The sequence below is a fragment of the Lissotriton helveticus genome, chromosome 2_1 (assembly GCF_964261635.1).
Source record: "Lissotriton helveticus chromosome 2_1, aLisHel1.1, whole genome shotgun sequence".
Lineage (NCBI taxonomy): Eukaryota > Metazoa > Chordata > Amphibia > Caudata > Salamandridae > Lissotriton > Lissotriton helveticus.
Genome location: NC_136059.1, coordinates 355096968 through 355109412, shown reverse-complemented (window position 1 = coordinate 355109412; position 12445 = coordinate 355096968). Strand labels below are relative to the sequence as shown.

The 12445-nt window shown below is 44.0% G+C and overlaps 1 protein-coding gene across 14 annotated transcripts in view; it reads right to left on the bottom strand.

The window, feature by feature from the left end:
- Window positions 1-12445, bottom strand: part of NIPBL (NIPBL cohesin loading factor) — a 1942504-nt gene that overhangs the window by 1628709 nt on the left and 301350 nt on the right. For all 14 annotated transcript variants that reach the window (XM_078674965.1, XM_078674957.1, XM_078674966.1 and 11 more), the window contains exons 5-6: window positions 7288-7387; window positions 4415-4563 (exon numbers count right to left, since the gene is read on the bottom strand). In XM_078674965.1, coding sequence (XP_078531091.1) covers window positions 4415-4563; window positions 7288-7387 — 249 coding nt within the window. The remainder of the gene's footprint in view (window positions 1-4414; window positions 4564-7287; window positions 7388-12445) is intronic.

Genomic DNA, 12445 nt, shown 5'->3' with positions numbered 1-12445 from the left:
AAGGGAGGAAGGCCTTGAGCGCCAAACGTATCGCCCGCAATTCCAGAAGGTTGATGTGAAGCAACCTTTCCTCTGGAGACCAAAGACCCTTGACCTCCAGATCCCTCAGATGAGCACCCCACCCTAGAGTGGATGCATCCGTTATCACTGTGGCCACCGAAGGAGGTAGATGAAAAGGCTTTCCTTGAGACAGATTGCCTTCCACACTCCACCAAGACAGATCCGCCGCAGTTTCTCTGGAGATCCTCACCGACTCCGAGATCTCCGTTGTGTTGAAACCACTGCCTGCGGAGTCACCACTGGAGTACCCTCATGTGCCAGCGTGCATGGTTGACCAACAGAATGCAGGAAGCCATCAGACCGAGCAGGCAAAGGACCTTCAGGACAGGAACGACAGCTCCATTGTAGAATAAAGGAATCATTTCCTGTATGTCGCGAATCCTTTGAGGTGGAGGGAATGCACGACATACAGTTGTGTCCAGTGCAGCACCTATGAACAGGTTGCGCTGGGAGGGCACCAGGTGAGACTTGGGTACATTTATCGAAAAACCCAACCGGTACAACAACTGAGTTGCCTCCTGCAGATGCTGGAGCACTTTCTCCGACGACCATGCCTTGATCAGCCAGTCGTCCAAATAGGGGAATACTGGAATCCCCGACCTTCTGAGATGTGCTGCCACCACCGCCATCACCTTGGTGAAGACTCGAGGCGCAGTAGTAATTCCAAAAGGAAGGACCGCAAACTGATAGTGTTGCGATCCCACCGTAAAACGGAGATACTTCCTGTGCGACTTCAGGATTGGGATGTGGAAATACGCATCCTGCAAGTCGAGCGACACCATCCAGTCTTCTTCCAGCAGCGCTTGAAGAAACTGTGCAAGGGTGAGCATCTTGAATTTCTCTTGTTTCAGATAGAGATTCAAGATCCAGGATCGGACAAAGCCTGCCATCCTTTTTGGGTATCAGAAAATACCGGGAGTAGCATACCCTGACCCCTTTCCTGCTCTGGGACCACCTCTGTCGCACCCTTTCTGAACAGTGTCTGAACTTCCTCCTGTAGAAGTAACAGATGTTCCTCCGTGCAAAAACCTTGGCAAGGAGGATAATTGGGAGGGAATTACCGAAAGGGAAGGGCATACCCATTTTCTACGAGATTGAGAACCCAAAGATCTGATGTAACCGATTCCCAATCCCGTAGAAATTAGGTAAGCCGACCCCCCACCGGACCCACATGATCCTGAATGGCGGATCTAGGGCTACTTTTCTGTGGCTAGGGGGTTGGAGGAGGTAGAGGAGGAAGAGGCTTGATGACCTCTAGGCCGAGCCCTTTGTTTTCCCCTATAAGACTGTACAAGGGATTCTGCTGCTGACCTTGCCGATAGTTGCGAAAGGAAGAGCGTCCAAAACCTCTGAACCTCTTGGCTGTAGAACCTCTGATTTGAAGCCCTAAAGATTTGGCAGTAGCCCTACTGTCCTTAAATCTTTCTAAGGCTGTATCAGCCTTTTTGCCAAAGAGACCAGATCCATCGAACGGCAGATCCAGCAAAGCAGCTTGAACATCTGCTGAAAAGTCTGAAGATTTCAGCCAAGCCGATCTCCTTGTGGCAACCGCAGTGCCCATGATACGTGCCACTGAGTCTGCAGTGTCCAGTCCACTTTGTATCACTTGACGTGCCGCTGCCTGTGCGTCTGATAACACCTCCTCAAAATCCTTCCTGCTGTCATCAGGAATCTTAGGAGCCAAAGAACGCATTGTATCCATAAGGGCATGTACATACCTCCCCTTAAGGCAAGTGGCATTAGTTGACTTCAACGCAATACTCGCAGAGGAGAAGGTCTTTTTAGCCACCTGATCTTGTTTTTTGGCATCCTTATCACCAGGCACCTGAGGAAACGCACTCACAGTCTTTTTGGAACAGGCTGCTTGTATGACCAGACTCTCGAGAAGGATGAGACGTCCGAAAATCAGGGTCTTCAGGCGCAACCCTGTACCTTCTCGCCACTCTTTGAAACCGCCGGTGCTGTTAGTGGCTTTTTCCATACCTCCGTAATAGGCTCCGTTAATGCCTCATTAAACTGAAGCAATGGTTCCACCACAGAGCTGGGCGAATGTAAAACTTCCGTTAGAAGATTGGACTTAAACTCCACTGTAGGTAAAGTCAATTGCAGAAGTTACGCTGCCTTCCTCATCACCACAAGATACGGCTGGACTTCCTTTGAAAGCGCATCAGAACCGGATGGTAACTCCCATTCTGGAGGAAAATCCAGGCCACTAGCATCAGCTAGATCCTCAAAACAGTCATCCTCCAGTTCACCTTCCTCCATATCAAGATGTGACTCCATATATCTGCGCTCCTCCATAAGGCGCGGTGCCTCCCTCCTGGACCCCTCCTTAACACACCTCGCCGCCGGATCCACCAACGACTCCGACGGAGCCGGAACCAACGTCGGTATCGAATCCGATGGTCCAGTGGATTGCCCTCGAGGTCGATCTGGTGCGGGTGACGCCGGTACCGGCGTCGACGACCTCGGCGGAGCCGGGTATTGCCATGGCGGCATCGGAGCCGGCATGAATGGAGCCGGAGCATAGGAGTGAGGGACTCCTAAATTGAAGGCCAGAGGACCCATTGGACCCGAAGGTGCGCCAGGGGGGTACCACGCCCTTGAAAAGACACCATACATAGCGTTTAAAAACGCTGATGGGTCCTGGCCTGGGGCTGGGAAAGGTGGCTGAAGACCCTCAGGCTGGTCTTGTGGAGGGTTCGGATTCGGCTCTTCGACAGGCGCAGAATCCTCATCCACATGAACTTCTTCCTCATCTCGGGCCAGGGACGGCGTCAAAGACTGATTCGAAGCCTGAGTCGGCGACTGTGCTTGCGACTCCGAAGGCGAAGCCTCACCTTCCTGATCCTAGACATCCATCGTGACCACCTTGGAACGTACCTTCTTCGGTGACCTCGACCCCGACTCCTTACAGGAATGACGCCGGGACTCATGTCTCTTCTTCTTATGTCTCCTCCTCGACTTCGAAACATGGTCTGAAGCGGACTTCGAAGACGACTCCTCTCGAGATCTGGATCTTGACTTCGATCTCGACCTTCTCGAACGAGATCTCGAAGATTTTCTTCCCTTGTCACCCTTCAGCTTCGCCACCAGAAGTTTGGTCTCTCTTTCCCGCAGGGCCTTCGGGTTCATCTTCCGACAAGATGAACATCCATCCACATCATGGTCAGAGCTTAAACACCATATGCAGTCCTCGTGCGGGTCCGTGATGGACATCATTTTCCCGCATTCCCTGCAGGGCTTGAAACCGGTCTTCTTTGTCGACATCGTGTTGAAACAAAGAAGCAAAAAAGCGAAGATAAAGGCAACAAAGTCACTAAATAGCTACTGAGATTCCCTGAAACAGTTGGCGTCGACGACGTGGAAAAAAGGGAACTGAAGTCATCACGCCGGCGTGGGCCTATTGTAGTGTCGGTGACGTCAGCGGAGTCGCGTGCGATGCCGTGCCTCTATGACGTCGTCCACGCGAAGCTACAAAAGAATTTCCGAATGTTGCTGACGCAAGAGGGATATTCACAAGGTGAGGAATCCACTGGCAGATGTATCTATCAGAAAAGAGTGTTAGAAAATTTAGGTTTATGATAGAAATCAACATTTGAATCTATTTTAGATGGGTTGCAATAGGCAGTTTCAAAATTCAGGTGTATGACAGAATTAGAGACTCTTTGAGATCTGCAATGCCTTCCTGCTACCTTGCTACTTGCATAATATACTTCCCTACCCTTGTGACCAAGATCTTTAGCTGAATACAAAAGAAATGTAACAGCAGTCAGTAGTACAGCATACACAGGAAGGCGAAAATGGGATGTAAATCTTTTCCCTACTACTTTATTAGGAATCGTATCCTAGTGCAACTCCCTTCTGCACTACCAGGAACACAGAAGACTAGTCTCTTTGAACAACACCTCAGCAAAGTAAACCTCTTACTGCTTAACATGCAAGGGACATCTCTTTCCCACTCTGTCTGGTGGTCATGTAGTCTTGCCTCTTTTCCACAATCCCTCTGCTATCTTCTTCCTCACAACCTATTACTTTTCCACTTTCTTACTATGCGCTGACTACAACTCATGATGTCATCATCCTCTTCTCATCAGCTTTATCAGGATTACCAGTCCCATCCTATTGTCACCAACCTACATATACCTTCCTTTGCCACTCCTAAAACACATTACCTCCACTGTCCAGAGTGGCTCCAGCACCCATGCATGCAAACTTATTACAGCATTCCTTTGATTTGTATCTATGTTTGTACTGCATAACACATGTATATATAATAGAATGGACTAATCTTACTGGACAAAACATGGACATCCTATTTTATATATGATATTGTTTTATATGTAATAATTACCTTGTGGCAGCTGTGGATGTGTGTAGCTTTGCGGATGTGAATATGGCATGTAACCGGCAGGGCTTTGAGGAGCATATGGACTAGGCACAGGGCTGTTCTGTTGCGTCATGAAGCGGTTACCAGAGTTTGTCTGAGGTGGTGCAAATCGACTAGAAATTTGAAAAAGAAAAGTTTTCAAAATGTTATCTGTAAAAACAACTATATTACTGAAGCAGCAAATGACAGACTGGACTTTTTAGTAATGCAACAAAAAAAACAAGAAAGAAAATGCTCTTATCTGTAAACTAGATTCTGTCAAGTGTATTCTCTGAAACTACATACAGCAGATTACCTCCACACACAGGGGATCCCTGGCACACTTTAAAATATATTTTTCAAAAGAAGAAATACACAAATAGGAAAAATGATTTACTGAACTATTTTTATAACTAGTAAGCAAACCGATTCAAATAGCATATTTTTAAAAAATACGCAAGAAAATAAAGGTCTGCAAGAAGAGTTACGTGCAAGGAAAGCTCTGGCTTTCCCATATGTCTGCATCTGTAAGAGCTGTTGCAGAACCTCTTGTGTCTTTGCCAGCCCACCAGTAGCTAATCCCACCAGAAGCGCAAGCAGGAGAACTTAAACTGAGATCCAGATACGTCTAGTGGGATATCTCTCATGAGTGACCACACCAGTGGTTGAGAGAGACTTCACTGGAAAGGGGAGAGTGTTTCCCCAGAGTCTCTCATACTGATCCCTGCTTGTGGATTGCTGATGCACGTGAAACCCATGAGCAGAGACTCACTAAACATCTTTGTGTCAGCCCCCGTCCGTCCCCACCCCTGGGCACAGCTGCCATTTCTGTTGTACCTGCTGCTGCCAATGGCTTTTTAGCTGTCCCCAGTGACAGCCCACTTCTGCCACTGATAAGTTAACGTGCCATTTACATTTTACTTCCAAAAAGCACAGCATACATCAAGTAGCAATGGGTTAACACACTTCAGCTACTGATTAGATATACAGCAATACATGTTTTGCTATGGCCAACATATATTGGAGGCCATTGTGAGTGGGCCGACGCATTGCACCGGCTGTCGTGGGCTGAAGCAAATTTTTTATCGCTAAATAACTGAGCAGTGGCTGAAGCCATAGCCTTATGATGTATGCTATGCAGCGTAGAATTAAAATATGAATACAACGACTGGTCAATGTCTAACATATGCCTACCCATTTTCCCTAAGATATATGCTGTGCTGAAGTAAAATGTTAACAATAACTGATCAATACTTGACGTGGGCTGACCCTGCCCTAAGCTGTGGTGGGTGGAAGCCGAGGGTTAAATGTTGCAAATGGCTAACTTCCCTGTGAGCCAACTGTTTCAGCTCTTTCACAAGAAGCACGCCTCAAAACAAAGTTTCTCCTACCATCAAGTACAAATTTGGCACAATGTGCTTTTGCCTTATTGGGTGTATTGGAACTTGAACTAATTTTTTTCTTTTCTCTTAGATTTTTTGGAGAAGTTCTCTGCAGGGTTGGATCTTTTGAAAAGCGCTTTCAGTCAGATAAGTTTGAGCTCAGAGTCATTTGTTGTTGTGATCACACATTACTACACTCCCACAGCATTATAATCCATTTTCTGTTCATAGCACCCATACACATCATTTATTTCGGAGTACCCCTGCATTCTGATGCTAGAAAGCTTTAGATAGAAAAAGCAGATGGTGTCTTGTTAGATAATTGCTTCCGTGGCTATAAATAGAATACTGGAAAACACTGAGGCAGGATCGGATACTGAGACAATATTAGAGGGAGAGGGGCATAGAGTAGAATCAGGTTGATCTTTCAGTTGCAATTCCTTCCAATAAAGACATCTTCCAGAGATTCAGAGGAACCTGGTCATGCCCATTCGCAAGCAAAAATTGTGCAATGGAGAGCTAGAGACCAGCTGACCAGAGCAGGAAGACCCCGCACCAAGCACTGGTAGAGTGCTCACTTAGACATATTTAGGTCAGAAAGTAATTCCCACATTCATTGGAGATTATGGGTGTAAGGTTAATACAGAACATTTTTTGTCTACTGACTATATTGTTCGGGATGCAGATGGCTGAGAAAATTGTGCAGCCAACAAATTTGCAAGTCAAAGAGTTAGGGGAGAATGGAGGTTCTCTGGCACCTCACTTTAGGGCACACCTGAGGAATCCCACTTCACTTGGGATGTTGAAAACATTTCTGAGCCTAACGCTGTATATCAGAATAGTGTACAATCCAATCGTACGGCCCTACTAGTCTACTTGTCCAGTTTGGGAAACAACCAGTTTCATATCAGTCATGAGCAGACATTTAGGGGATAGTGGTTGGAGGGGTTGGCAGTACCAGCACATGGATACTAGCAACACTTCCTCCTCACCAGCACCCAAGTGGTGACCATTTCCAGGACAGAAAATAAACACATGCTTTGAGTTCACCCAGTCTGTAGAGGGCATCTAATTAAGTTCCTGTGTGGGGTCACAATGATTTTAATGGCATTTTGTCCAGAAGGTGTGCCAGAGAAAACAGCAGCTACCACATCACCCTTATTGGCCAGCACGTTTGATGCCACTGCACAATCCATTGGGGTATCCTAATGGCACTGCTGACAGTGGTTCCAACCATCAAGATGGAACCAGAGAACGTAAATGAAGGTGGACCCATCCACCTCTTTCTGACAGAACCCCTGTTAATACCCTTCTCTAAGTGAGGGCCTAAAATCTGACAATGTCTTGACAACAAGGTACTAATATATGCAATACCAAGAGTCCAAATACATTTATATGGATATGAATATTAGAACAATTGAGCTGTGTTTCTTTAGAAACAGAATTACATTGAAACATTAGAACAAATCATTTTACCTGGAAGGGCTATGAGAAATAGTGGTTTGCTGATAATTGGAAGATGCAGGACTGCCATGAATGGAATTTTGAGAAAGCTTGTACTGTGGCATCAGCATTCCTGAAAAGAGAAAAAGGATAACTTAACTTCATGGTGATTCTGCTTGCCCTTCCATTTTCACAACTGCTGAAATGAATGGAAGGCAAACTGCTCATATAAAGAGATTGTGACTCAAAACCTCTGATCAGTCGCTCCCCCTACCCCAATATGCACCTCTCGACTCTCAAGGCATTTTGTTGCCCATGCAAAACTCAGACTCCTCAGTTCCTTTAGTTTTCATGCCGTGCAATACAAAGTGAAACCGACAAACTGATTAGGTCCAGCTTTTAACTTCTCAGGTAAACAGAGGCGTTCACAAATGTTTAATTGCACATATGCTATTTGATACATTAAATTATAACATCAACCAATAGGTTCAGGGAAAGCAAAAACCTTACAGACTGTGCGTGGTTTAACTCAGAAGAAAAATAAGAAAATAGAAAAAAGAAATAAAATAAGAAGGAAAAACCTATGGAACAACGTAATCAATATCACAAGCAATATTTATTATTTAAGATCATTAAAAAAAACATTAAAAACAACTGCGCTCAAGACAGATAGTGCTGGTGTACATAAAAAACATATAACGAAAACCAGACAAGTGGCACATAAAATCTTTACATAATGAAAAGGAACAACATGAACATAAACACAATGTCCTTAAATAAATTTGAGCCACTCAGAAGCGTCGACGGCGTTTCGACCGCTGCTTGTTTTATGCGGTCATCTTCAGGACAAAGAATTTGCTTGAGCGTTGAGTATCTATACAATAAAAACATGGTTTCAAAATTTGTGGCAGTTCATATACGTTATTCAATCACCATGGCTTAATCCAAATAAAGATTAGATAAGGAGCAAGTGAACCAAGAAAAAGTAAAAAGTGAGAGCTAAGAACACCCAGTGGAGACGTCCAACAAACTCGAAAGTGACCTAAAGAAACAACCACCACAGTCAAATTCAAACCAGGCAACATCACCTGTCAAGGAAATGAAGAGGACCAATCATTAACTTATGGTCATCTGCATATAACTTTGAAGAGCTAGAGCGAAAGAAAACAACTTTAAGAGGTCTGTACAGAAGCACTTAGGCACTGTACTAAATAATTAAAAAGAACCAAACTTACTTTAAAAATCGAAAAAACGCACTTGATCAGTAGAATATTTTATATAGAACTTTTGTGGTGCCCGATTATGATAATCGGGCACCTCCCTTCATAATCGGGCACCTCCCTTTTTAACCGATATGTAAGAGAAATCTCTCGAGGAATGAGCGTAGTTCTTTTTCTGATGCTTCTTCCCATGATTCACGAACTTGATTGTTTGAAGACTGTTAAGTTTTACCCAATTGCTTGCGCAGTCTATAAACTTCCTGCCTAGTAACTCTAAGGTCTTAATTAAATTGCTGTTTAGGGTTACGGAAAGTTTTGCACAAACCGAGTGAATTAGTCCCCTTGATATGACAAATTATGCCATGAGATTAGCTGGACTTGGCACATGTAATAGATTGACCAAATTAAATAGTCAACTGCAATTTAATAAAGCAAGGCTTTCTATATATTTCTTTCAGCCATAATTTTGGGTACCAAGCAGGCAGAAAATTCGCTGCTATTGCTCCACGAAAGTTCTATATAAAATATTCTACTGATCAAGTGTGTTTTTTCGATTTTTAAAGTAAGTTTGGTTCTTTTTAATTATTTAGTACAGTGCCTAAGTGCTTCTGTACAGACCTCTTAAAGTTGTTTTCTTTCGCTCTAGCTCTTCAAAGTTATATGCAGATGACCATAAGTTAATGATTGGTCCTCTTCATTTCCTTGACAGGTGATGTTGCCTGGTTTGCATTTGACTGTGGTGGTTGTTTCTTTAGGTCACTTTCGAGTTTGTTGGAAGTCTCCACTGGGTGTTCTTAGCTCTCACTTTTTACTTTTTCTTGGTTCACCTGCTCCTTATCTAATCTCTATTTGGAATAAGCCATGGTGATTGAATAACGTATATGAACTGTCACAAATTTTTAAACCATGTTTTTATTGTATAGATACTCAACGCTCAAGCAAATTCTTTGTCCTGAAGAGGACCGCATAAAACAAGCAGCGATCAAAACGCTGTCAACGCTTCTGTGTGGCTCAAATTTATTTAAGGACATTGTGTTTATGTTGTTCCTTTTCATTATGTAAAGATTTTATGTGCCACTTGTCTGGTTTTCGTTATATGTTTTTTATGTACACCAGCACTAAATGTCTTGAGCGCAGTTGTTTTTAATGTTTTTTTAATGATCTTAAATAATAAATATTGCTTGTGATATTGATTACGTTGTTCCATAGGTTTTTCCTTCTTATTTTATTTCTTTTTTTCTATTTTCTTATTTTCCTTCTGAGTTAGACCACGCACAGTCTTTAAGGTTTTTGCTTTCCCTGAACCTATTGTTTGATGTTATAACTGACTGTCCCGGGTTCGGGGTTTTTGGACAGCCCCTGTGGTTGTTAAACGATTTGATACACTAAAGCTAGCCTTGCTAGCTTTTCCAACGCGGAGAGAAAAAGAAGCAAAAAAGGGCTGCTTTCTGTACAGGAATCATATTTAGGTGAACAGAATGTGACTAGAAAATGTATGAGTATTTCCAAAAGTATAAACTGTCCCTTATCAATTCCAATGGAAGCACTTCCCAGAAGGCAGAATGATACAGCTAATAAAATGAGGTGACATACTCCTGTGGGCCACAGTCCACTATTCATATTTTAAATAATTAGTAGCAGGTACGCAACAGTGGTGTCAAACTAGACCAAAAATGCATTTCAGCGAATGGACAGTTATACCATATTTAAGAGGGAGTGCAAGGAATAAGAACAGAAAGGCTACAATGTTAATTGAGTCTTAATTTTATGCTTCTAATATTCCTTCCTCAATTAGCTGAAACCCGTTTTACAGTATAAACCCACACTACGAGGAGGGAACGCTATGTAGGCTTAGGGATTCTATGTAGGCTTAGGGATCAAGGAAAATAATTTGTACAGGAGAAGCAGTAAAGACTCAAAGTGCTCTGTAATTTACTACTGAAATGTTAAATTCTACTGGAAGTCTCAACATTTGCCAAAATCGGGTATGTATATACAGGATTAATTATAAAGATGGGGCGGGAATCTATCAAGCACTCAATATGATAGTGAAATTCACTGAAACACCTTGAGAGAAAAAAATGCAGTTCCGTTCTCTTGTATTATTCCCATGTGGTTACGGGTATATAATCCACAGGGTATCTTCTCGGTGGTACCTAAAGGCAGTGGGGCAAATGAAAGGTAGGCACGTTATTTCCGAAACATCAATGGCATGCACCTGTAGAATATGGTGCCTGGAAACAAGGCTATCCACTGTTGATGTATCTGAGCTCCTTAATGTCCTGAAAGAGTACTGGGCTGAAGAAACTTGATGCATAATACAAATAGTCCTAAACTTGATTTACTGAGAAACCAGAGAGCAAAGCAAGGAATTAAAATTCAGGAGTAAACAGGCTCTCAGCACCATATGTTTGAGACTGCCGCTGTGACATAGTGCTGCTGGCGCTGGTAACTCGCGCTTTTTAAAAACAAATCTTTCCTCATATTTTAAGCAACTGTATGGTGATTTTAAAACTGTATAGGCGCATTTTAATGGCGATTTTAAAACTGTTTAAATAGATGTTACTGTGATTTTAAAACTGCAGACATTTGTTCCTTACCGCCTCTGCTCTGACTCCTAGGCTGCAACTTCCCGCCAAAGCTCCCCGGTCCGTCACGGCAAATGCCGATTGTACAGAGGGGGCGGAGGGCGCAGGTAGCGAGCACAGCACTTCCAGCTTGGGAGAGCAGTACGGGGGTGAGCGGGATAGTCGTTGAAACCCTGAGACAATTTAAACAGATGTTGATTCGTGCGCGCAGCGGGCGCGCCAAGTCCCTCTGCGCCCGTCCGCGCCTGGCACGGGCCCAGGGCCATAATCCCTGCTCAGAAATAGGAAGGTCTATAACAGCTCACAAATGAAGGACCTACGGCCAAAACCCTCCTGTGCACCCCTCAATCCAGGAGATGAAGTCAAATACTGTACAAGCTGTCATCATGAGTTCCCCTACACGCGCTGTACATATACAAACAAAGGCCGCCCTAGTGAATGCTAGATCGCTTGTGGAACATAATACTGAAGTAGCAAACATGATTGAGACCTATAACCTGGACCTGCTGTTTATAACTGAAACCTGGGCAGCTAGATCGTCGGCCATTGACCTGGCATTAGCAGTGGCGACGGGTTACTCACTCCTTCGTGCCGACAGAATCGGGAAGCGGGGAGGAGGCCTAGCCATCATCAGCAAGGATACACTTCATGTGCAGGGACTCGAGAGTCTCAACTCCCCTGAGTGTGAAACGCTACCTTTTAAAATTCGCATCACTAATAAATATACATTCTCCGGCCTTCTACTGTACAGGCCTCCAAAGGCAAATATGCCCTTGGCACAATGATTGGGACCCGCTCTGGAGTCCAGTTTATCCAGGGCAGACTTCACGATCCTGGGGGACTTAAATATCCACTTGGAAAGAGTTGATGATAGTAATACGACTACCTTTTTAGAGACAATGACCAGCTGTGGCATGTCTCAATTAGTGAATCAGGGAACTCATTCCGCTGGGCATACCCCTGGACAGAATATTCACCTCAAATCCCAACATCATAATAGGGGAAGTGCTGTCTGTCCCCTGGTCCGATCATAAAGTAATTCATTTTTCCTTAAACCTGGACCAGAAAAAAATGGTCAGGGCACCTTGGGAGGGGGAGCGCCCTTACCAGGATTGGGGAAAGATCAATATCGCTGAACTACACTCACTGCTTGGCACCACTACTTTAGAATTAGATAAGGACTGCGACATAGCCTCACACAGAGTAGAGAACTGGATCAAATCTGCAGTGCTTACAGTCGCCCCCATCAAAAAAAAAAAAAAGAAGGAGTAAACGCTCTGAACCTTGGTTTTCAGAGAAATTAAGACTGCAAAAACAGACTTGCAGGAGGGCAGAAAGGAGATGGAGGGCCAACTACGGGACAAAGGAGAAAGTTGATTATTG